Genomic DNA, 26,325 nt, shown 5'->3' with positions numbered 1-26,325 from the left:
AGAGCATCCAGGCATACCTGGAGGTAGGCCCAGCCTTGCTACGCACCTGTCACCCCAAGGGTTGAGGGGACTGGGCACCGCCATCTTGTGGCTGTGAGTACCACCAACTTTGAGAACATGGCAATCAATTAGCACATTCCCTCGTTGGCTTTAGGTGCCTCCATCTTTGAGAGCGTGGCAGTCAATTAGCATATTTCCTCCTTGTTGGCTGTGGGCATCACCATCTTTGAAGGTGGGGCAGCAATTAGCATATGCCTCCTTATTGGCTGTGGGCGCTGCCATCTTCACAACAGTGTGAGGGTCAATTAGCATATTCTCTCTTTATTAGATAGGATTTGAGGGCCAGACAAAATTACCAACTTAAAAATTAGCCTACTATATGGGTCAGACATTTAATTAATTCACCCCTAATTGCCTTGGCAGGGCCAAACCAAATGATTTCAAATAATAACTATGACAGGTACCATGTGGGTACTAGACTTGTTGGAGGAATCACATCATAAATGACCTGAGGGCCAGATTTTTCCCATCCCTGCCTTAGTCCAAGGGTTAGCAAACTTTTTTTGTAAAAGGCCAGGCAATAAATAGTTGAGGCTTTAAAAATAAATAAATAAATAAATAAATAAATAAATAATAAATAGTTGAGGCTTTGTGCAGGCCATGTGGTCTCTGTCACAACTACTCAATTCTTGTTGTTGCCACAGACACTACATAAATGGGTGGACGTAGATGTGGCTGTGTTCCAGTAAGACCTTCCAGAAAAACAGGCAATGGCTCATTGTGGTCAATGGTTCCCAAAAGAGTCTTTTATAATTTTTAATTGTCCCAAAAGAATCTTTTATAATTTTTTTTCCCCCAGAAGGTGAGTTTTTAACATTTTTTCCACTTCAAGCTTTTGGAACTTGTTCTGTGTTTTATTTTGTCTAGGGCAGTGGTCGGCAAACTCATTAGTCAACAGAGCCAAATATCAATGGTACAATGATTGAAATTTCTTTTGAGAGCCAAATTTTTTTAACTTAAACTTTTTCTAATGCCCCTTCTTCAAAATAGACTCGACCAGACAGTGACATTTTGTGGAAGAGCCACACTCAAGGGGCCAAAGAGCCACATGTGGCTCGCAAGCCGCAGTTTGCCAACCACTGGTCTAGGGTGATTGATTAAGAGTTCCTTGTGCCGAAACCAGTTTGGTTCAGTGGATAGAGCATCGGCTTGGGGACTGAAGGGTACTGGGTTCGATTCTGATCAAGGGCATGTATCTTGGTTGCGGGCATATCCCCAGTAGGGGGTGTGCAAGAGGCAGCTGATCGATGACTCTCTCTCATCGATGTTTCTAACTCTCTCTCTCTCTCCCTTCCTCTCTGTACAAAAATCAATAAAATATTAAAAAAAAAAAAAATGAGTTCCTTGTAATTAGCAACACAGCATTATTTGGTAACATCACAACAATTTTGCTGTAAAGGTCTGCCCCTGCCCTACCTGGTTTGGCTCAGTAGATAGAGTGCTGGCCTGAGAACTGAAGTGTTCTGGGTTCAATTCTGGTCAGGTTGGAGGGCTCGAACTCCAGTGGTGTGCAGGAGGCATCCGATCAAAGATTGTCTCATCATTGGTGTTTCTATCTCTCCTCCCTTCCTCTCTGAAATCAGTAAAAATATATTTAAATACACACACACAGAGACACACACACACTAGAGGCCTGGTGCACAAAATTTGTGCACGAGGAGGGTGGGGGGCCCGGGGTTCCCTCAGCCCAGCCAGCACTGTCTCCAGTCTGGGACCCCTTGAGGGATGTCCAAATGCTCGTTTAGACCCGATCCCACCAGGTCTAAATGGGCAGTTGGACATCCCTCTCACAATCCAGGATTGTTGGCTCGCACCTGCTCGCCTGCCTACCTTCCTGATTGCCCCTAACTGCTTCTGCCTGCCAGCCTGATCACCCTCTAACCCACATGTGTCAAACACAAGGCCCGCGGGCCAAATCCGTCCCTCCAGGCCTTGCAATGTGGCCCGCACCGCGCTGTCATCACTGCACTCCACTGCGTTTCCATCACAATGACAGTTTATGACTGTTCAGTAAACCATTCGGCCCGCGATTTAGGCTGGATTTTAGATTTTGGCCCCTTCTCTGATTGAGTTCGACACCCCTACGTCTAACCACTCCTCTGCCAGCCTGATTGATGTCTAACTGCTCCCCTGCCAGCCTGTTTGCCCCCAACTTCCCTCCTCTGCCAGCCTGGTCACCCCTAACTGCCCTCCCCTGCAGGCTTTATCGCCCCAACTGCCCTCCCTTATAGGCCTGGTCCCTCCCAACTGCCCTCCCCTGCTGGCCATCTTGTGGTGGTCATCTTATGTCCACATGGGGGCAGGATCTATGACCACATGGGGAAAGCCATCTTGTGTGTTGGAGTGATGGTCAATCTGCATATTATTCTTTTATTAGATAGGATAGAGGTGGGGGGGCCAGCTGATTTTCCCTGAAGGGTGTCCCAGATCAGGGTGGGGGTTTCCTTGGGGTTGTGGGGTAGCCTGGGCTAGGGGCCTGTGGTGGTTTGCAGGCTGGCCACACCCCCCAGTGATCCAAGTGGAGGCCCTGGTATCTGGGATTTATTTATCTTATACAATTGAAACTTTGTTGCCTGGAGTGGAGCCAAGCCTTCTCCCTCTGTGGTGGCAGCCATTTTTGTTGGCATTTATTTATGTTCTATAATTGAAACTTTGTAGTCTTAAGTGGAGGTCTGGTCTGGCCAAAGTGTGTGGAAAGCTTGGCTTCCTTATAGCCAGGGGCAACCCTAGACTCCTGTTCTCTCCAGCTCCATGGCTGCTGTCATTTCTGTTGGCATTTATTTAACTTCTATCATTGAAACTTTGAAGCCTTAAGCGGAGGCCTGGGTCGGCCTGGGTGTGTGGAAAACTTGGCTCCCTCCATTGCTGGGGAAACCCAAACCTCCCTCCTGCTCTCAGTGGCTGCAGCCATCTTGTTTGTGGTTAATTTGCATATTCAATCTTGATTGGCTAGTGGGCATGGTTAGTGAGTGTAGCTGAGTGGTAGTTAATTTGCATATTACTCTTTTTATTAGATAGGTGTTTTAATATATATATATATATATATATATATATATATATATATATATATATATATATATATATATATATATTAGAGGCCTGGTGCACGACATTCATTCACTGGGGGTCGGGGCATCCCTCAGCCCAGCCTGCACCCTCTCGCAGTTTGAGACCCTCAAGGGATGTCCAACTGCCAGCTTAGGCCACTCCCCATGCTGCTCCCCATGGGTAGCAGGCCTAAACCGGCAGTAGGACATCCCCCAAGGGGTCCTTAGGACTGCCACAGAAAACAGGAGAGGCTCCCTCCACTGCTGCTGTGCTCACAAGCTGTGAGCCCGGCTTCTGACTGAGCAGCACACTGACCACCAGGGGGCAGCCCCTGCATTGAGTGTCCGCCCCCTGGTGATTGGTGTGCATCATAGGGACCGATCGTTCTGCCATTCGATCAATTTGCAGATTAGCCTTTTATTATATAAGAGATACACACACACACACATACATATACATACAGTGAGAAGCTAGATTATTATGATCTCCGAATGCATAATAATCTGGCCACTCAGTGTATATCCTATATAATAAAAGGCTAATATGCAAATTGTCCCCTAGACCAGGAGGCAGCAGGCAGGCTAGCCAACCTCCCATGTCCCTCCCCCTGGCCAGGCTGGCCAGACCCCACAAATGCACGAATTCATGCACCGGGCCTCTAATATATATATACATATATAGATAGATATAGATATATACCATTTCCCCAAAAATAAGACAGTGTCTTATATTAATTTTTGCTCCCAAAGATGCGCTAGATCTTATTTTCAGGGGATGTCTTATTTTTCCATGCGCTAAGTTCTATTTTTGGAGGATGTCTTATTTTCGGGGAAACACAGTAGATATAAAGATACACGAAATTCATGTAGGGGGGAAGGGGTGTCCCTCATCCCAGCCTGCACCTCTCCAATCTGGGACCCCTTGAGCGATGTCCAACTGCTGGTTTAGGCCCTTTAAACTGGCAGTCAGACATTCCTCTCACAATCCAGGTCTGCTTGCTCCTAACCGCTCACCTGCCTGCCTGTCTGATTGCCCCTACCGCTTCTGCCTGCCAACCTGATAGCCTCCTAACCGCTCCCCTGCTTGCCTAATTGCCCCCAACTACCCTCCACTGGTGGCTGGATATCACCCCCCAACTGCCCTCCCCTGCTGGCCTGATGGCCTCCAACTGCCCTCCCCTGCTGGCCTGGTCGTCCCCAGATGCCCTCCCTTGCAGGCCTGGTCCCTCCTAACTGCTCTCCCCTGCTGGCCATCTTGTGGTGGTCATCTTGTGTCCACATGGGGGCAGGATCTTTGACCACATGGGGAAAGCCATCTTGTGTGTTGGAGTGATGGTCAATCTGCATATTACTCTTTTATTAGATTGGATAGAGTCCTGGTGCATGGGTGGGGGCCAGCTGATTTTCCCTGAAGGGTGTCCCGGATCAGGGTTGGGGTTCCCTTAGGGTGTGGGGTAGCCTGGGCAAGGGGCCTGTGGTGATTTGCAGGCTGGCACACCCCCCAGTGATCCAAGTGGAGGCCCTGGTATCTGGGATTTATTTATCTTATACAATTGAAACTTTGTTGCCTGGAGTGGAGCCAAGCCTTCTTCTCCCTCTGTGGTGGCAGCCATTTTTGTTGGCATTTATTTATGTTCTATAATTGAAACTTTGTAGCCTTAAGTGGAGGCCTGGGCTGGCCAGGAAAACCCAAGCCTCCCTCCTGTTCTCTGTGGCAGCAGCCATCTTGGTTTGGTTAATTTGCATACTTTCTCCTAATTGGCTGATGGGCATGGCTTGTGGGTATAGTAGAATGCTGGTTGATTTGCATATTACTCTTCTATTAGATAGGATTTTAGATCTGTCCTGCAGTTGGATATGGTTTAGATATTCTGTTGTGGTCACAAGCAGCTTTATCTTATTTCCTGTTAAAAATACTGGCTGCCACTTGGAAGTGAAAAGGCACCTTTTACAACCCATTCACATTGCAGAACAGGTCTGATGGTTGACCACAATACCATTTAGCTCATTAGTGTGTACAAGGCTTCTGTTTGAAGATGGAAGTATTGATGTTGCTGTTATTAGTATTGCATGTTTAATATTTTGCAATCAAAGGAGTTTTCCCCACTTCCTCCCATTCTGACGTCAAGATGGAGCGATCCACTTGGGGACCTCAGGGACTCCTTTCATGGCTATTGACTCATCGATGCTGCTATTGCAGTTCTAGATTTTTGTCTGCTAGGTCAAGATTCCCTTGGAAGATGGAAAAAAGATTGCACTCCATTCAAGCCCTTCTATTTGATTAGTCATATGTATGTACTATAAAAATTGTTTTAAGAAAAAGAGGATTTAACTGTAAATGTTTATGTACTGAAGTTGACTTAAGTGGTTTGTTTTTAATTTCTGGTAACTATGCTTGAAAGATATTCCGTGTAAGTGTTACTGGACGGGACTGGGTTTGGAGTGGGTCTCCTGGGATGGCCAGTAGTGTGTGGATTCTTGATTTCATGCCGGAAAGGTTTAACAAATGCGTCCAAGTGATTTTGAGAGTATGTTTATTAAAGCTGGGACAGAGAAACAGGAAGGGCTTAGGAGAAAAGAGGCAACAGGAGAGAGGGCTGCTTCGGCTTTTAAAAATGTTCTAGGAAAGAATGGGCCCCGCTGGGCTGCAGGAACTCACTAAGAAGTAAAAGCCACAACAGAAGTGAATCAAGGTGGGGCTGCTGTGAGCTCACTGGGAAGTCAGAGAAAATGGGGCCTTGGACACAGATTCAGGGGGCGAGCCTGTGGACTGCCACTGCCCACTGCTCCCTATTTGCAGTCTTGCGGGCACCTTTACAATTTAGGAGAAAGAGCAGAGATACATGCCAAAGGGAGAGAAAGGCAGGGGCATGCTGTAGGGAGAGGGCACCAGGGGTCCCTTGTCTTGAGACTTTTTATCTTTCTTTGCTGGATGGGAATCTTTAGGGGCCGGTCTTAACAGAATATTTGTTAGTTTCCCAGGTGTGTCCTTCAATATGTTGATTCATCAAAATGTGGTATAAAGGAGTCAGGATTATTTCCCGGTTAGTTTCATGTTTTAGAAATGTCATAGAAGAGGGATCAGGACTGAGGCCAGTCTGCCCCCAGGATAGTCTGGAATGTGTAAACCATTTGTTCTTAAGTGTCCTTGGTTAGAGAAGATAAAACCTTGTGATTCATTGCTCATATCAATGGCCTTGTTTAATTATTTTGTCTCAGTTTCCCTTGTTACACTTGGCAAGGAATTTTCCTAGCTTCTTACTACCGTGCCTCATACATGTATAATTAAGATTTCTAAAAGCAATGATATAAGACATTTTTTTAAAGTGTTTTTATTGATTTCAGAGAGGGAGAGAAAGAGACAGCATTGATGAGAAAGAATCGTTGATCAGCTGCCTCTTGCATGCCCCACACAGGAGATTGAGCCCTCACTCTGTGCATGTATCCTGACTGAATATCAAACTGTGATTTCCTGGTTCATAGGTCAATACTCAGTCACTGAGCCGAACTGGCCAGGTGATATAAGACTTTTAAAAATTCATTATGATTTGTGTTAATAAACTCTTACCATTGAAACCACTCTTTATAGATAGGAGCATTTTTTGTAGAAAAGACTAAAAAAATCTAGTTATCTTTTAGGTTTTTTTGTTTTGTTTTGTTTTGTATAATTATAATAAACCAAATCCAAACTTCCCCTTTAATCTGATTATGTTATTTTGTTTTAAAGTCGACAACCTAAATCCATAAACATAGCATTTGAAAGGAAATACTGCATCTGTGTGTGGCATGGAATGAGCATCACATGAAAACACAAGTCACTGCAAAAGATGTGGATTGAGTCCACTTGTGTTTCTAAAAAATGAGACCTATTTCTATATGTATGTGCATGTAGCCAAGTATATAAATGCATAGAAAATAGCTGGAACAGTACACAACAGCTGTTAATATAGCGTGTGTTTTAAATGAGTAAAGTTTAACAAGTTTTTTCTGGTATAAAGTTGATGTCTCCAAATTATAGCTGTCATATTTGGACTTGTCTACATACCTAGGAAGGAAATTGGCATGTATGCAAGTAAGGTTTCTATTATTTCAAATTTTAGTCTCCTGAGTATTTTATGGCTCATAACTTGTATCTTCCTTTGTGAAATGCAGAAAATTACCAAAGAAATGGATGACTTTCTACAAAAATTGAGGCAGAAGGTCAAAATCGGGGTGGTAGGCGGCTCGGACTTGGAGAAAGTGCAGGAGCAGCTGGGAAATGATGGTGAGTTATACATTGCTAATTACAGTTTGGTAAAAGAGTAACTTCTATGACGATATTGATACCCGTAGCCATGGAGTAACATAACTAGTCCTGAACCCTCATCCCTGTTTCCTTGTTTGGGGAAACATGTTCTCTGTCTTTGTTTTCCCCAGTTTTTCTTCAGGTAAATAAGTTTCTGGAGTTGCTGATGGAGCACTTGGTACTCAGATACATGAGTAGATTCATCTGGGTCTAGGGGCTTCCTCTCTGTTGCCCTAACTCTGTGTCCCCCAAAGTTCCCTTAGACATGAGTCAACCAGACTCCTCTCCTGAACCATAATCCCCAGCACAGGACCCCAGGAAGCTGGCGATTCTTACGGGCTTTCACTGGAGATTCTGACTCAGTAGGTCTACAGGCTGGGAATTATGGTTCAGAGCTGCTAATGCCAGCCTGGTGCTGTAGCACTCTCAATTATTGGAAAGTGTCTGGTTATAAATTTGTCTTGAAGACTAGGACAGTGGATTATTCATCTCGTAGTCCCAGGGTCTCCAGGCCGTCTGGCCTATAAGAAAGAGTGGGTGGAAAGGTAGATGAATTGACCATCCTTTTCATCACTGTTGATGTTTTTGTAACCAAGCAGAGTTCCATCCACTCAGATAGCCAATTACTCTGATGTGGGTGCAGTGAAAGAAATTGGTGTTTATTGTATAGCACTACACAGGGGGACCAGGCGGCTTGTGCCAGAAAACCTGAATTCCCGATGGTTTACAGACAAGAGGTTTTATAGAGCAGAAATCATGAGTAATTGTGAGTAAAGAGTCCAGGGTGGCCAAAACCGATTTGGCTCAGTGGGATAGAGTGTTGGCCTGCGAACTCAAGGGTCCCAGGTTTGATTCCAGTCAAGGGCATGTACCTTGGTTGTGGGCACATCCCCAGTAGAGAGTGTGCAGGAGGCAGCTGATCAATGTTTCTCTCTCATCGATGTTTCTAACTCTCCCTCTCTCTTCCTCTCTGTAAAAAATCAATAAAAATATTAAATAAAAAAAAAGAGTCCAGGGTAGGGGGCTGTGTTAATGGTCAGTTCTTACACAAGCTTCAGCACTCTTAATAAGCTTCTGGTGGCATCTTGACCAGGTCTTCAACAGGGGAGGTCTGTAAGACATCTTGGGGTTGGAATCAGTGACATTATCTTAAGAGCAGAAAGAAAAGAATAGAGTTGTACATTTCATGCTTAACAGGTTACATTCTTCTGTTATCTCTTATTTAATTGATTTTAGAGTGATGAATGGAGAGAGAGAGAGAAAGAGAGAAAGAGTGAGAGAGAAACATGGATGTGAGAGAGAAACATCGATTGCTTGCCTCCCATACATGCCCTGACTGGAATCAGACTCGAAACTTAGGCATGTGCCCTGACCAGGAATTGAACCCAAAATCTTTTGATTTACAGGATGACATTCCAACCAACTGAGCCTCCCCTTCAGGCCCTTCTCTGTTATCTTAAGCAGATATATATGCATTTTGAAACTTGCTTTACAGGCAGGCCTGCAGGCCCCATGACATGAATACATTCCAGTGCAGCTGTGACTCTTAAGAAGAGCTAATTTCATAACTAAATTTCATAAAAGCTAAATTCTAATATATCACTCGATTTGATATATTAGGCCCAGATAGTTCTCTGTCATAGGGCTGTCCTGTGCACTGCAGATGTTTAGCAGGGTCCCTGGCCTCACCCCCAGTGTAACAATCTAAATGCCCCCAGACATTCCCAAATGTCCTCTAGAGGCAAAGTCACCCCCAGCTGGGAACCACTGTTCTAGATGTAATGCCTTACCGTCCAAATCTGAGCAGGCTGTGTTTCCTGGGTCAATAGAGAGCAATCTCTGTGTTCCTTTTAAAACTCTGTTCCTTTTGCCTTAATTTTCTTTCTAGGTGCTCTGCTTAGAAACGCTAAACAACACAGTAAGGCACTTTAAGCCTGGAAACTGTGCTACCTGGTCCCGATTGCCCTCTCTGCCTCTAGCCATATATTTAATATTTACCCACGGGCTCAGAGGTTCTGTGTCAGTGTAGGACAGTGCCCGTACTTTTTAGTGAGTCAAAACAACAGAATCAAAACATTCACAAGCTAAAAGGAAGTGAGGACCCACCTGTGTCAGAGTCACCTGGGGAGTTCATTAAAATACCCCCCAGCACAGAGCCCGGAAATCCACATTTTAACAGCACTTAACGTATGAGAATTCATTTCGATTTGGGTGTGTAGTCTCCAAATCTAACTACATATAAGAATCAGCTAAAGAGCTTTTTTTTTTTTAAATCTGATTTTTAGCCTGGCGCCTGCAGAGTGATTCAGAAAGCAGAGCCTAGAAGTCTGCACAGTTTCATCGTGTTTGTGATGCTGATTCACAGGAGGTTTGGAAACCGTCATTGGCTTCCATTTTCCTTTACAGACAGGCAGGCTGAAAGCAGAGGCATGAAATGGCCTATCATCGAGTCTCCCATCTCTAGCCTAGTGATCATATTTTAAATATGTAATGAAGAGCCTTAAAAATAAATAAACTTAACGAGTTCTTTCTCACTCTCCCAGTCTGTGAAGATGAGGTAGTCTCTCAGAGTTCATACTGGAGTTCAGCAGTTTTATTGGTGATACATGTTAAGACATAGAAACACAAGTTGCCATTCATTGCATTCTGAGTTTTCTTTTGTTTTGGTTGCAGTGATTGAAAAATATGATTATGTGTTTCCAGAAAATGGCTTGGTGGCATATAAAGATGGGAAATTCTTGTGTAAACAGGTAGGTTCTTGAGTATCCAACTACTGAACTGCTGTTTACTACTAGTGAAATGTTTTCCAGAAAAGTATTTGACCTGGCCAGCTCTGGGGAGGGATATTTGGGAGCTGAGGAACAGGGTGGGAAAAAGTCTTCACCCTGTATTTTTTTACATTTGGAATGTTGAATCATGGAACTATTACATATTCCAAATTGTTATCTATTTTTTATAACAGTTTTTTAAGGACACTTAATCTAATATTTCTGTTATGATAGCAGAGGCTGGGACAAGCAGTGTCACTATAAGCATATTAAGAAGTACTATGTACTTAATACTCTTGACAGTATTAAGATCATTTTGTTCAAATATGATATCTGAGAAAGCCTGTGAAACAAATATATTTTGTGTAATTTGATTGAATAAAAGCAGCACCAATAAGCTTGTGGGCCTTCCGTGAAGCATTTAAAAGATAATGAATACAAAGTCTTGACTTATGAAGTAAAAAATGCTTTTTGACTGAGCGGTTTGCCTTACGGTCACAACCAGAGAACAAAGGGAAAGAAGGGAAAAGGTGGTGGAGGCACCATCCGCCCTGCCACATCAGCCCGTGTGGCCCTGGACTGACAGTGGCTGAAGATCGTCTTAAAAGTGCCTCCCACTGATCAAGTAACTCCGGTGTCGTCTTTATCCTAGAGTATTCAGGGGCACTTGGGGGAGGCCCTAATCCAAGACTTAATCAACTACTGTCTGAGCTACATTGCGAAAATCCAGCTCCCGAAGAAGAGGTGAGTTTGCTTTTAGCAGAGGCCAGGGAATGCGGAGGGATCTCATTGGGTGGGTTGGTGCTCTTTCAAGTCCAAAGCCCAGCGCTTAATAAAGAACCCCTGGAACCCTCTGTAAAGCCAGGGATAGGAGAATGAGCATGTAAATGATGGCACGTCCTCTTGATGGGAATTGAAAACAACATGCTTTCAGAGGCCCCGGGTAGGGGAAATGCCTGTGAGTCAGCAGTGTGGAAAAGCAGCATAAACCCCAGGCCGGGCCGTCTCAAACTGGAGGCCCACAGACCAAATCCCACACAGCCAGGTTTGCTTGGCCCTCGGTGTGAAACCAGACCTGAATTAACTGCGATCATCTAAAAGTCTGACTTCACATTTTGGAATGTCTGGATTTCAGGCTTTTGTTGCAACTGAAGACCCGACAACTGGGTGCCCACATAGCAGGCTCCCCTGCCCCCACCCCCAGTCTTTCACAGACCACTTCTCCCATCTCTGACTTCTGTAGGCATTGGATTTAGGGACCTACCTCTTGGATTCTGTTCTCAATTTCTATTTTTACTTATTTATTTATTTATTTTTACTTTTAAATATTGTTTTCAGAGAGGAAGGAAGAGGGAGAGGGAGAGAAAAACATCAATGATGAGAGAGAATCATTGATCGGCTGCCTTTGGCACACCCCACACTGGGGATCACACTCCCCACACTGGTGATCAAGCTGGCATGTGCCCTGACTGGGAAATGAACTGTGACCTTCTGGTTTATAGGTCAGTGCTCAACCACTGAGCCACACTGGCTGGGCAAATAACAAAAATGTACATACATGCCTACAGTTAAAAGATTGGCAGGAAATGAAAACTTGTTAACAGCGGCTGTATCATGGTGGAGAAGGTACAGGTGGTTTCTTCGAAATACTTTTCATTTTCTTAGTGTTCTGCACTTTATATGTAACATCTTAATGATCAGAGGGAGAAACATTTTTTATTTTATTTATTTATTTATTTATTTATTTAATTTCAGCAATTTTTTTATTTGATCGCATTTTTTTTCTCTTTTACATTTTTTATTAAATTATTATCTGTGTACATATTTTAACATTGTCCCCCCCTCCAGTACATATCCTCCCTCCCCAGAGTTTTGTGTCCATTGGTTGTACTTATATGCATGTATACAAGTCCTTCGGTTGATCTATTATCTCCCCCAGATCTCCCTACCCTCCCCGCTGTAATTTGACAGTCTGCTTGTTGTTTTACTGTCTCTATATCTATCTTTTGGTTCATCAGTTTATAATGTTCTTTATTATCCATAAATGAGTGAGGTCATGTGGTGTTTCTCTTTCATTGACTGGCTTATTTCACTCAGCATGATGTTCTCCAATTCCATCCAGGTTGCTGCAAATGATGAGAATTCCTTCTTTTTTATGGCAGCATAGTATTCCATTGTGTAGATGTACCATAGTTTTTTTTGTTTTGTTTTGTTTTTTAAGTTTTTTTTTCTATTTTTTTTATTTATTAAATTATTATCTGTGTACATATTTTAACATTGCCCCCCCCCCATACATACCCTCCCTCCCCAGAGTTTTGTGTCCATTGGTTGTACTTATATGCATATATACAAGTCCTTCGGTTGATCTCTTATCTCCCCCAGATCTCCCTACTCTCCCCGCTGTAATTTTACAGTCTGCTTGTTGCTTTACTGTCTTTATATCTATCTTTTGGTTTGTCAGTTTATAATGTTTTTTAATATCCATAAATGAGTGAGGCCATGTGGTATTTCTCTTTCATTGACTGGCTTATTTCACTCAGCATGATGTTCTCTAGTTCTATCCAGGTTGCTGCAAATGATGAGAATTCCTTCTTTTTTATGGCAGCATAGTATTCCATTGTGTAGATGTACCATAGTTTTTGGATCCAATCATCTGCTGATGAGCACCTAGGCTGTTTCCAGTTTCTAGCTATTGTAGATTGTGCTGCTATGAACATAGGGGTGCATATATCCTTTCTGGTTGATGTTTCTAGTTTCTTGGGATATATTCCTAGGAATGGGATTACTGGGTCAAATGGGAGATCCATTTTCAGTTTTTTGGGAAACTCCACACTGTTCTCCACAGTAGTTGCACCAGTCTGCATTCCCACCAGCAGTGCACGAGGGTTCCTTTTTCTCCGCAACCTCGCCAACACTTGTCGTTTGTTGATTTGTTGATGTTGGCCATTCTGACAGGTGTGAGATGGTACCGAATTGTTGTTTTGATTTGCATCTCTCAGATAATTAGTGACTTTGAGCATGTTTTTATGTGCCTTTTGGCCTTCCTTCTATCTTCTTTTGAGAATATTCTATTTATGTCTATTGCTCATTTTTTAATTGGATCATTCATCTTCCTTTTATTTAGTTGTATAAGCTGTCTGTAGATGTTGGAGATTAAACTTTTATCAGTGGTTGCCAAGACCGGTTTGGCTCAATGGATAGAGCGTCAGCTTGGGGACTGAAGGGACCCGGGTTCGATTCTGGTCAAGGGCATGTACCTTAGTTGCGGGCATATCCTTAGTAGGGGGTGTGCAAGAGGCAGCTGATCGGTCACTCTCACATCGATGTTTCTAACTCTCTATCTCTTTCACTTCTTCTCTGTACAAAATCAATAAAATATATATATTTTTTAAACTTTTATCAGTGGTAACATTTGCAAATATGTTCTCCCACACAGTGGTATTTCTTGTTGTTTTGTTGATGGTTTCTTTTGCTGTAAAAAAGCTTTTTATTTTGATGTAGTCCCATTTGTTTATTTTCTCTTTAGCTTCCATTGCCCTAGGAGCAGTATCAGTGAAGAAGTTCTTTTGGCATATGCCTGAGATTTTGCTGCCTGTGGATGCTTCTAGTATTTTTATGGTTTCCCATCTGATGTTTAAGTCCTGCATCCATTTTGAGTTATTTTTGTGTATGGTGTAAGTTAGTGATCTAGTTTCATTCTTTTGCATGTATCTGTCCAATTTTCCCAACACCATTTATTGAAGAGACTGTCTTGACTCCATTGTATATTCGTGCCTCCTTTGTCAAATATTAATTGAGCATAGTGATTTGGGTTGATTGGGTTCTCGATTCGATTCCATTGATCTATATGTCTGTTCTTGTGCCAGTACCAGGCTGTTTTGAGAACAGTGGCTTTGTAGTACAGCTTGAAGTCTGGTATTGAGATCCCTCTTACTTTACTCTTCTTTCTCAGGATTGCTGTGGCTATTTGGGGTCTTTTATTGTTCTAAATGAACTTTTGGAGAGTACTTTCTAGGTCAGTGAAATATGCCATTGGTATTTTAATGGGGAGTGCATTGAACCTATAGATTGCTTTAGGAAGTATGGACATTTTGATGATGTTGATTCTACCAATCCATGAACATGGTATGTTCTTCCTCTATCTCTTTTTTCAGTGTCGTGTAGTTTTCCGCAAATAGGTCCTTTACTTCCTTAGTTAAATTTATTCCTAGGTATCTTAATTTTTTTGGTGCGATGGTAAATGGAATTGTTTTTTTAGTCTCTGTTTCTGAAGTTTCACTGTTGGTGTATAGAAATGTCATGGATTTCTTGGTGTTAATTTTGTATCCTGCTACATTGCCAAATTCATTTATTAAGTCAATTAGTTTTTTAATGGAGTCTTTTGGGTTTTTTATGTACAATATCATGTCATCTACAAATAAGGATAACTTTACTTCTTCTTTTCCAATTTGGATGCCTTTTATTTCCTTTTCTTGTCTAATTGCAATGGCTAGTACTTCCAGTACTATGTCAAACAGGAGTGGCGATAGTGGGCATCCCTGTCTTGTTCCTGTTCTTAGAGGAAATGGTTTTAGTTTTTGCCCATTGAGTATGATGTTGGCTGTGGGTTTATCATATATAGCTTTTATTATGTTGAGGTATGATCCTTGTACTCCCACCTTGTTGAGAGTTTTTATCAGGAAAGGGTGTTGGATTTTATCAAATGCTTTTTCTGCATCAATTGATATGACTATATGATTTTTATCTTTCATTTTGTTTATGTGATGTATCACGTTTATTGATTTGCAGATATTGTACCATCCTTGCATTCCTGGAATAAATCCTACTTGGTCATGGTGTATGATCTTTGTGTTATTCTGCTGGAGCCGATTTGCTAGAATTTTGTTGAGGATTTTGGCATCTTATGTTCATGAGGGATGTTGGCCTGTAATTCTCTTTCATTGAGTTGTCTTTATCTGGTTTTGGTATTAGGGTGATGCTGGCTTCATAGAAGGAGTTTGGAAGTGTTCCTTCCTCTTGAATTATTTGGAATATTCTGAGGAGGATAGGTTTTAGTTCTTCCTTGAATGTTTGGTAAAACTCTCCTGTGAAGCCATCTGGCCCTGGGCTTTTGTTTGCTGGAAGCTTTTTGATGACTGTTTCAATTTCTTCCCAAGTCACTGGTCTATTGAGATTTTCGGTTCTTCCTGATTGAATTTTGAAAGTTTGTATTTTTCTAGGAATATATCCATTTCCTCCAGGTTGTTCAGTTTGTTGGGATATAGTTGTTCGTAGTATTTTGTAACAATCCTTTGTATTTCGGCAGGGTCTGTTGTTATTTCACCTCTTTCGTTTCTGATTTTGTTTGAGTCCTCTCTCTTTGTTTCTTGGTTAGCCTGGCTAGAGGTTCATCTATCTTGTTTATCCTTTCAAAGTACCAGCTCTTGGTTTTGTTGATCTTATGTATTGTTTTTTTGGTCTCTATGTCGTTTATCTCCTCTCTGATTTTTGTTATTTCCTTCCTTCTGCTTACAGTGGGCTTTTCTTATTGCTCTTTTTCTAACTCTTTGAGTTGTAGTTAGATAATTTGTTACCATTTTTTCTTGTTTTTTGCAATAGGTTTGTAGGGACATGAACTTCCCTCTCAAAACTGCTTTTGCTGTGTCCCATAGATTTTGGATTGTTGTGTTTTCATTGTCATTTGTTGCCAGGATGTTTTTAATTTCTTCCTTGATTTCTCTGGTAACCCAGTCCTTATTTAATAACATACTGTGTAGTCTCCATGTGAGAAACATTTTTTATTTATTTTTATTTATTTATTTATTAATATATTTTATTGATTTTTGTACAGAGAGGAAGGGAGAGAGAGAGTTAGAAACATCTATGAGAGAGAGTCATCGATCAGCTGCCTCTTGCACACCCCCTACTGGAGATGTGCCCGCAGCCAAGGTACATACATGCCCTTGACCGGAATCGAACCCGCGACCTTTCAGTCCCCAAGCCGACGCTCTATCCATTGAGCCAAACCAGTTTCGGCGTGAGAAACATTTTTTAAATGGCATTTAAACTTCAGAGCAATTCTGCACTTTGGTTACTCCTCACCTGGGGATATTTTTTCCATTGATTTTTAGAAAGAGTGGAAGAGAGGGGAGAGAAACATCAATGTGAGAGAGACACATGGATTGGTTGCCTCCCGCACACTCCCCGACCTGGGCCAGGGATGGAACCTGCAACCGAGGTACGTGCCCTTGACCAGAATTCTGCAGGCTGATGCTCTAACCACTGAGCCAAACTGACTTGGGCACCTTCTGCTGCACCTTCTCTTTCCAAAAGGGTCTCATAGGATGAGACGGGGTGGACCCAGCTTGCAGCTGGGTGAGGGCACGTGGGTGTTCGTTATCCTGCTCTGTCTACTTGTATGTGTATTAGCAATTCTCCATAATGAAAAGCGACTATATCTTACATCCCAGGCCAGCTCAGTTTCTCCGTTAAGCATTAAGGAAGGATAAAAAAGGCAAGCAGAACCCTGTCCTCAGACAGGAGTCCCCTTGGGAGAAATCCGTGTGCGGAGCAGTAGTTCTGAATTAGCGTGACATGGTTGCTGAATTCAAGAGGCAGAACTGAGAGGTAGCCTGATCGGCCTCCCACATTTCCCAGCAGGACTAGCTGTAGCAGTAAGACTTCATTGTGGAGTTGAATGCTAGGCAAACCACCTTAATCCTGATTTTTAGAACAAAAGGCTTTCTAAGATCTGTCAGCTTCCCTTTGTGCCATGGGAATAGAGCAATACTGTGTCCCTGAGTTGGGGAAATTAATTGAGCTCTTTTTCTGACAGTTTAGGACCCTGGGTCGCCGTGGGAATGGTCACCAGTCCCCCCGCCCCCATTGTACATGTGGAAGGTGTAGGGGACATGGCTGATCTGCACCGACGCCAGGACCCCCGGAGTGGGGGGCTTTAGAGAAAATGTTCCAGGTGTAGTGCAAGTTAGGCACAGCGGGGAAAGGAGCTGGGGTCGCAGTGTGCTGTGTTTACCTTCTTGTGAGTACTCACTGCTTCCTACTATGCAGATGGCTTCTGCATAAGCTGGAACATGAGGTCTTTACAAGACCTTCAGAGGTAACCAGAGCGGATGCCAATAGCCCCAGCTGAGGCTAGACAGGGTCCTTGCTCTCATGCAGCCTGTGTCCTCTCAGCATTTACAGGTGGTGCTGGCTGGACATCAGAGCTGTGGGGCGGGGATAGCAGAGGGTCCAGAAAGAATGAGTCAGCCTCACAGGCGTCCCTGCTAGAACCAGAAGACACTTCTGTACACAAAACAATTTGGTCTCATTTGTCAGAATAAATAGCTTACCAGTTACTTGAGTTTCTAAGAAACTCTTTTTGAGATTTAAACTGGAAACACAGTAAGAAAGTGGTTGTTGTTTTTTTAAGAAACCCCTTCATTTGAGGTAACTTCAAAAGGGTCAGGCTGTTCTCATTTTCTGTGTTACATCAACCCATCAGAAATAGCCCACCAGTGGGTGAAGTGTCCTCAGTCCCTGGGAGTTGGTGAGGTGACCTCAGAGCCTTTTCCTGGGCCTCGTTGTTTGGTAAAGCAGTGACTTCAGGAGGTCCCTGCAGAGTTGTCTGGGACATACATTTTCAAACTCCTCAGGAAACTTGGAGAGCTGGTCATCGTTTTTATTAACTTAGACTCTGCCCAACGCCAGAATAAAATGTGAGTTTAGGTTTTCTATAGCCACATCAAAATAGAAAAAACAAAGGAACAAGTGAAATTAATTTCAATGTTGCATTCAGTCCCATATATTCAAACTATAATTATTTTAACACTAGAGGCCTGGTACACAAAATTCGTGTATGGGGGACGGGGGAGTGTCCCTCAGCCCAGCCTGCCCCCTCTCCGATCTGGGACCCCTCAAGGGTTGTCCAGCTGCCCATTTAGGCCTGATCCTACCTGATCCTATAATCCAGGACTGCTGGCTCCTAACTGCTCGCCTGTCTGCCTTCCTGATTGCCCCTAACTTCTTCTGCTGCCAGCCTGATCACCCCCTAACCACTCCCCTGCCAGCCTGATCACCCCCTAACCGCTCCCCTGCCAGCCTGATTGCCCCTAACTGCCCTCTTCTGCCAGCCTGATCATGCCTAACTGCTCTTCCCTGCAGGCCTGGTCTCCCACAACTGCTCTCCCCTACAGGACTGGATCCCCCTCCAACTGCCCTTCCCTGCAGGCCCAGTTGCCCCCAACCTCTCTCCTCTGCCAGCCTGGTCACCCCTAACTGCCCTCCCCTGCTGGCCTGATCTCTCTCAACTGCCCTCCCTTGTTGGCCATCTTATAGTGGCCATCTTGTGTCCACATGGGGACAGCCATCTTTGACCATATGTGTCAGCCATCTTATGTGTTGGAGTGACGGTCAATTTGCATATTACTCTTATTAGATAGGATCATAAACATAAATTATTGATTACATTCCTTTTCCTACTAAACCTTTGAAATCTCAGTTCAGATGAGCCGAATTTCCAGACTCTCAGCCACATGTGGCCCGTGGCTGCCAGGAGGCCCCGCACAGTGGAGTGTGGGTCACACCAGCCTCTGCCTTCAGAATTGCACAGCTTTTCAGTCCATCTATCCATCTAGAATGTTGCCCAGATTGAATAATGTGCCTCTGTCCCCTTCCTCTCCAGGGGTACGTTCATCGAGTTCCGAAATGGGATGTTAAATGTGTCCCCTATTGGAAGAAGCTGCAGCCAAGAAGAACGCATTGAGTTCTATGAACTCGATAAAGTGAGTGTTTCTGAGACACCCTGAGTTTGGGCAGATCAGAGGTGCCACTTTGTGGCCCCAATTACCGTGTGCAACACAGTGGACAACCGGTGTCTTCTTGTTTTCCTCAGAAAGAAAACATACGACAGAAATTTGTAGCAGATCTGCAGAAAGAGTTTGCAGGAAAAGGCCTCACATTTTCCATAGGTATTGTGTATTCAGACTTTGCCGGGTGTGTGTGGTGGGCGGGGGCATGCCTGAAGTTGGAGTGCCTTTGAAGGTGGGCACGAGGACTTAGGAGCAGCCCATCTGTAGGAGAAACCACTCTCCTGGGTGATGGGCCAGGCAGGGACTGGCCCTGCTAGGTAATGGCTTCCAGCTGTGGGCTGGGCTCTGAGTTCTTACCCAGCAGGAGCCCTCCCTCCATTTCTCCTCCTGGTCAAAAACAAGAGCATCTTGCATATTAATGAAGAGTAAGAACTTCCCCTCACGCCTATGGGCAGGCAGGCCTGTTAGTGAGCTCCATAGCAGAGGTGGGATGGGAGCCTCTTAGGTACATTAGACCGAATTAGACGTCAGGTCAGTTAGTTCTGCAAATCAAGAAACAGGCCCAGAAAGGAAAGGGGCCTTGGCTAGGCTCACCAGGCTTTGTTCACTACGATGTGACCAGCACACGACCGTTTCTGGTGGCTGATGTGACTCCTTCCCACGCTCAGGCCTCAGGCTTGTTTTTTTAGTAGAATATGCCTGTCAAATGCTTCAAGCAAGCCCGTCTCCCCTGTCAGTGCCTATGAGTCATTTCTCAAAGCCCTGTCACTTACCAGCGCTAATGAACGTGTGGGTTGTAGAGAGACGGACTGGGAGGGACTATGTATAATAGATGAATGGTGGGTTTTGAAGTGTTCTCGAACTGTGCGATGAACATTGTTCTGACACAGCGTTGAAAGGGTTTTTGTTGCGGTGAAAGCTGCCTGCAAATCACCTCCCCTGTGATTTTCATTGTCCTGCAAGACGAGCTGTATGCAGCCACTTCCAGGCATCCTCCGCCTCCGAGCTGAGGAGTTGAAGCTGGAGAGGAGCACCACAGAATGGGGCTCTTACCACATGGCCCCCAGCATGCTTCTCTGAAACCCACCTAAATGCAGTGCACCCCTGGCTCTGAGGGGTCCTCTGGGTCCCACTTTTAGGTTTTAGGGGGGATGACATTGGGAAAACACAGAAGGTGGGAGGAATCTCTCGAGCCTACCCCTGCAGGAGTGTAAGCAGCGGCTCCGGTGACAGGTTGTTAGCCTCCCTTTCACCTCGGCCTGTGTCCCCTCCCCCTTGGCAGGCGGCCAGATCAGCATCGATGTCTTTCCTCATGGATGGGACAAGAGGTACTGCCTGGGACACGTGGAAAATGACGGCTATAAGACCATTTATTTCTTTGGAGACAAAACCATGCCAGTGAGTATGGAAGTGTTTTTGTGGTTTCATTGTTTGGTTTGGGCTTGAAGGGAGGAAATGGACAAATGGGCTTTTTTTCCCTTCACCCACGCATTCCCCACCGGCCCAGCTCCAACTGAGTGATGCTTCTGTCCTCCCAAAGGGGGTGATTAGGGTGATTAAGGCCCCCTCCCCTCCTGCTCGGACACCTGACACCTCAGTGGAGGTAAGAACCCAGCGAGCTTCAGTTTGGCTTTTGAATTAAACATTGCCCTCCTCCAGTGCCTCTCAGAACACCTGACCCAGGGCTGTTGTCAAATCCTCTTTGCATTTCAGAGCCCTTGCCATTCTCTTTCCTCAGTATTTTGTCTCCCAGAGGCATTCATTTAGGTTCTAAGTGATAGGAGACAGTCTCTTGAGTCTGGAATTTGGGAGGTAAGGGATCAGTCCTGAGCATCACACACAGGGTATAGGAGTGTCGGAAACACCTTTAAATTCCTCTCGCCCTCTGTGCCCTTCGGTGTTACCTTGCCATCAGGCGTACTGGGCCGTGCTGCATCAACAGGTGCATCGTAAATGCTGCACAGGAAGTTCATCCCTTCTCTCTCCGGTCCCCTCTGGAATACTTGGTTTGTTCAGCTGAGATCTATCCCAGTGGCCCTGCCTTTCAACATGAAAGGGACTTCTGGATACACAGTTTCGTGTCCTTTCAGAATTATGAAATTGGGGTTCAGAAAGCGTAAGTAGCTTGCCCGAGCTGGGAGCACCAGAACAAACGCCCTGCTCTTTCAAGGAGTGTGCTTTCCAGTCAGCAAACCCTCTCCAGCGAGTGAAATTCTAATTCCCACAGGAACACGGTTCTTTTCAGGAGGCAGAGCAGCCAGCCTTTTCCTAATGACAGAGAGAACCAGGTCTAATCACATCCCGCGCCCAGCACTCCGGACGCAGCGGTGCCTTAGTAGTGGCTTTGGGAGAAGGTAGCTGATGAAGGACCCTGAGATCTAAGGAATGGCTAGGAGCTTCTTCAGTCCTCCCTGGCTTCTTCAGTCCTTCGCCATCTCCTCCTGGCTGCGGAGAGAGCCCTCGGCCAGGAGAGAACCCCTTTCTGTGAGGACGGCATTCTGCTGTGTTCCCAGGCCCCCAGGTGGGACTGCACAATGCACCCTGGTTCTTGAGCAAGTTGGATAGTAACTTCCTTTGGGAATTCTTCATTTGTGAATGTGTTTCCTGTTCTGTTTAGCCGCTACATTATCACACATCAGTTCTGTTTTCCTAAATCTTGCCTGCTTTAAAGAAATGGATACTATTTTTAATGTCTTGATTGATTTGAGAGAGAGGAAGGGAGAGGGAAAGATAGAAACATCAATGATAAGAGAGAATCATCATCAGCTGCCTCCTGCATGCCCCCTATAGTGATCGAGCCCGCAAACCCAGGCATGTGCCCTCACCGGAATCGAACCATGACCCCTGGCTCATGGGTTGATGCTCAGCCACTGAGCCACACAGGCCAGGGTAAAAAAATGGATATTATCCCATGGAGGTTATCCCCTCATTCTCAAGTAATATGCATTCACTGTAGAAAATGAGAAAAGGAAGGGGAAGAAAGTATAAGTCACCTATCACTTCTGATGTGCCTTCAGGCTCTCCTCTCGGCAGATAGGAGCTCAGTGTGGGACTCTTGCATGTTCATTGTTTACTTCCTGCTTTTGTTCTCAAACCGTATTTTATTTCCCCCAAGTTAGTGAGTCTTCTCTGCAAACTATATGTTAATGGCTATAGAACATTCTGTCATGGGGGCGCAGTCATTCACCTGTTCCCTAGGAGAGGCGGCTGTAGATCTCAGCTTCTTGCTGTTGAAACGAGCACTGGTCAGCGCTCTCACATCATTCTTTGCCCTCAGCTCTGATCCTCTTGTCAGTGGTTTCCTGGAAATGGCAGTGAACAGTCCAGCACTCTAAGCCTTTTAACAACATGTTGATTCTTAAAACTTTAGGCACAGAGCTGTCAAAAACCAGCTTTAAATGCTGTTCACATTCGGGGATAGACACTGTGAAAGCCGTTTTCTCTGTGTGTATCAAAGCAAATGTTTTTGCAGCTTCCAGGGAAGTGGCACCTGAGCTGAGAGCTGTCAGGGAGAAGCTATTTCCCTGCCGAGCACCCCGGGCTCAGGACAGCCTGCGAGTCCTCTCCCGACACAGCCTCTGACGGGACCGATGCCGCACAAAGGTGCCGCCTGCCTTGAGCACCTCCAGAGAGCAGAGTAAAGGAGGAGGCCTGGGCCTTGCTTTTCTGAGTACTTGTCAGCTCTGAAGCCCCTCATCCTTCCCACCAGTCATGCAGCCAGGGTCTGAAAACCCAGCTCCGAGTTCCGCTCAGGGACCGGGGCAGGCCTGGTTTGCCTCAGGGAGGAGATGGCCAGGCACAAGCTGCTCTACCTCGCATTCCAGGGGCTGCAGTTCACTGTCACACACAGAAAGCAGCCACATGCTGCCAGCAAGCAGCATGCTCCCGAATTCCCATTTCCTACGCCTGCCCTGGTGGGCCACCAGCAGTGGTCCCGGACACTGGGCATCTTGCAGCATTTGCTGTCATCTCTCAGCTCTTAGGACATCCTGGGCCTCTAGACCAGTAGCTTTTATTCCTTTCCCAACTTTATTGAGGTGCTTATACAGACACACACACACACACACACAGTGATTGTCCCCTGCAGCCGGGAGAAGCCCTGCTCCGCACTCGTTGAGGGCACAGCCCTCAGCTCTGTGCCTACCACAACCAGACATTTGACAGATGTTAACTGACCTGAGGTCAGCGCCCATGGGCAGCAGGAGTGTGAGCTGTAGGTGACAGGGAGTCTGTCTGCCCGCAGGAGCGTCAGCTTCCTCTTAATCTCCTCTTTGTCTCCAGTGTCAGGATAATCGGGGTTCACTTATGTAAGTGTTGCAAAACTGGGGTGCGATGGGGACTGAGCCTCAGCCCCTCCCCTGCTGGACAGCATATACTGCCTTACGTTTCACCCCTGGCCCGCCTGGGGAGGATATAAATATTCATGGGCAGTTTCCCTGAGCTGAGGTCTCCTGTGGACCCATCATTCACTCTCACAAGAATGTGATCTCCGTTATTCGTCCCTTCCCCCTTCACTCCCTTTACCTTCTCTCAGGACGCGGTTGTGTGTGTGTCCTGCAAGCTGAGCTTCTGCAGCCCGAACCTGGGAGCCTCGGTGCGCATGCCCGTCGTGTGGGAGCTTCGCTGTCTGAGGCCTCGCTGCTCCAGAGAGGCCCTGGCAGCTCAGTGCTTGGCTCTGCTGCTGCCTCCCTCCAATCTGGTTTGCACGCTCTGTGCAGCCACTGTGCAGAGGCCAGCCCCTGGCAGGAGAGGAGCGTGGTAGAGGTTGGGGTTTGTGGTACAGATGCTTCGCTGCCCTCTGAAAGCAAGCGGAGATGAAAGGGACCCAGCAGCCCAGCCCAGATGGGGAGGTTTTGATGCTCTGGACCCAGCTTCCGTGGGTGAATCCATAGTAGCTCCTAGCCACCCCAGCAGGACCAGGGAGACTCATGCAAATTAGGCACACATCTGTCCCCCAGTGTGACAGCCTCTCCAGGGAGGGGCAGGCACAGCTGTGAGCCCACCGTCCTTCAGCGGGCACTCTGCCTCAAGCTGCACCCCTGCTGGCGGCTGGGGCTCCCGACTCCACTCTGCTTCTGTCCTCACCCCGTTCTCCAGAGACCCAGCTGTAGGCGGGCTCATTGTGGCCTGGAGTGCCACTTTCTGGTGGCTTCACAGGTCACAGGTCCTGATGATGGTCTGCAGACCCTCCGGGGCCTGGCAGGTTCCGAAAGCTGAGCTGCCTTCCCCGCAGGGAGCCGGTCACACGCTTGTCCCCTCTCTCCAGGTCTCTGCTCAGAGGCCCCTCCCTGGTCACTCCGGGTTTCCTTCCCCTCTGTTCTCCGCACTCCAGCTCTTTCCCATGTCGGGAGCTGGGGGGCAGCCCTCATGTCCTTTTGTGGCTTCGTTGCCGCCCCTGTATCCCGTTTCTGAAACCATCCGGGCAGGCAGGGAACAGCTGGGTGACAGGTGACTACTAACTGCCCGCCTAAGTCTGTGACGTTGGCTTCTTACGGACACTGCGGGAGTTTGTTTTCCCTCTGAACATAGTGCTCTGTGGTGGTGTTTACCTGCCAGGCCATTCCTGAGAGAAGTCTGGCTTTTTTAAACCAGAGGAATTACTAGAAGTGGTTCCACAGCTGCTTGCTTAGGCAGTAGACACAGGGCCCTGGGAGACCAGATGCCCACAGGCTCCCAGGCACACTGGGAAGGGCATTCATGGCGCAAGGTCAGAGCCCGTCTGCCCAGCACACCTTGGGCCCGGCCTCGGCCCCTCCCCTCCCTAGGAAAGCATCTGCTTGGGGACTAATCAGCAGGTGGGAAAGCCAGAGTGATTTCATGGGTCAGTCAGCCCTTTCAAAGGATGTCAGGTTTTCTGACAGATTTTTATGAGAAAAAACCATTTTTCTCAGCACTATTTTCATTATATGAAAAACTATGATTTTGCTCAAGATTTGGAGTGAGATTGCTTATCCAGTTTTATGAGAAAACATTAGGAAATTCCACGAGAAGAAAAGCAGGAGCTGTCCCCCCACGGCACTTGGCAGGTAGCCCGATGCAATCACCCGAGACCGCGGGACTGGGACCCACAGTCATGGCACCCCACCCCCCTCCCCCCGAAGCAGCGTGTCAGGTCCTCCCAGATCTGTGTCCTCAGCTCCTGGAGCGTAGACAGCCGAACAGGGGCTGCTGCTGGTACTGCCACAGAGATTGCTTTCCGGGCCTTACCCGTCCCATGGTCTCATCGGTACTCCCCCCAGCGCTGTGGGAGGTGCCACCACTCCCCACTTTCCAGGTGGGGAGTTGCCCAAAGAACCCCCCTGTCAGTGGTAGAACCAGGATCTAACCCAGGCCACCTGGCTCAGACAGCCGCATGGGGCTGTTTCTAGTTAAATGAATCAAAGTCAAATTCAGTTCCTCAGTCTGCTTGCCACATGGCGAGTGCTCCATAGTCATGTGTGGCACGTGGCCTCATCAGCTCAGAGACAGGCTTGTCCATCCAGGAAATCTGGGAACAGGGTGCTCAGGCTGTGGCCTGCCCCCCTCCTGTGGCTCTTAGAGAAGCCCAGGTGCAGTGGAACAAGTTGATGGCACTGAGCATCCTGTCATCTGCTGAGCCTGCTTGTTTATAGAAGAACTAGAGACCCCGTGCACAAAATTCGTGCACTTGGGGACGGTCCCTCAGCCTGGCCTGTGCCCTCTCGCAGTCCGGGAGCCCTGGGAGGATGTCCAGCTGACGGCTTAGTGGGCCTAAGGCATCAGTCAGACATCCTTAGCATTGCCAGGGACCAGGAGAGGCTCCCACCACTGCAGCTGTGCTCCCCAGTCATGAGCCCTGCTTGTAGCTGAGTGGAGCTCCCCCTGTGGGAGCACACTGACCACCAGGGGGCAGCTCCTGCATTGAGTGTCTGCCCCCTGGTGGTCAATACACATCATAGTGACCAGTCATTCCATCATTTGGTCACTTGCATATTAGCCTTTTATTATATAGGATTTATTATATATGCTGTAGATGAGGCCCCCTAGAACCATAAGAAATGCAAAAAATTCACTGTTAACTCATTCTCCAATTGCCCCACTTAAAATCAAATTTTGCCCCCGTGGGGCGTGTGCTGCACCTTGGGAACCACTGGGCTTGACACTTTTCCTCTCTGAGCTTCGTTTCTGAATACACAGGCATATACCATGGGAATTGTAATCTCTTCTCTGCCTACCTCACTAGGTTGTCACGAGGAGGTTCTGAGCTAATAAACCTAGAAATGTTTCATTATTAAGTGATGTCTAAACGGGAAGGGGTTGTTATTTTTAAGCTCACGGGTACCCTCCCAGGTAGCAGGTGCTGATTAGGGGAGGAGGGCATGATTGTTTCCTGGGACTGTAGCTATGGTAGCTTTGCA

The 26,325-nt window shown here is 46.1% G+C and overlaps 2 protein-coding genes across 4 annotated transcripts in view; one reads left to right on the top strand and one right to left on the bottom strand.

Moving 5' to 3' along the window:
• The window catches only part of PMM2 (phosphomannomutase 2), a 33,171-nt gene that overhangs the window by 4,537 nt on the left and 2,309 nt on the right, over window positions 1-26,325 (top strand). For 2 of the 3 annotated variants that reach the window (XM_036409227.2, XM_036409228.2), the window contains 6 exons: window positions 7,260-7,371; window positions 10,066-10,142; window positions 10,813-10,904; window positions 18,823-18,922; window positions 19,033-19,108; window positions 20,232-20,347. In XM_036409227.2, coding sequence (XP_036265120.1) covers window positions 7,260-7,371; window positions 10,066-10,142; window positions 10,813-10,904; window positions 18,823-18,922; window positions 19,033-19,108; window positions 20,232-20,347 — 573 coding nt within the window. Of the gene's footprint in view, window positions 1-7,259; window positions 7,372-10,065; window positions 10,143-10,812; window positions 10,905-18,822; window positions 18,927-19,032; window positions 19,109-20,231; window positions 20,348-26,325 lie in introns of all 3 variants that reach the window. The other variant, XM_045571300.1, reaches the window with a different exon arrangement.
• CARHSP1 (calcium regulated heat stable protein 1) overlaps window positions 8,414-26,325 on the bottom strand; it is a 34,542-nt gene continuing 16,630 nt past the window's right edge. Inside the window, exon 4 of the mRNA XM_036409233.2 lies at window positions 8,414-8,540. Coding sequence (XP_036265126.1) covers window positions 8,537-8,540 — 4 coding nt within the window. The 3' untranslated portion in view covers window positions 8,414-8,536. The remainder of the gene's footprint in view (window positions 8,541-26,325) is intronic.

Source organism: Pipistrellus kuhlii, unplaced genomic scaffold, assembly GCF_014108245.1.
Source record: "Pipistrellus kuhlii isolate mPipKuh1 unplaced genomic scaffold, mPipKuh1.p scaffold_m20_p_4, whole genome shotgun sequence".
Lineage (NCBI taxonomy): Eukaryota > Metazoa > Chordata > Mammalia > Chiroptera > Vespertilionidae > Pipistrellus > Pipistrellus kuhlii.
Note: the sequence above shows the minus strand (reverse complement) of the source record. Positions and strands in the feature narration are given on the sequence as shown.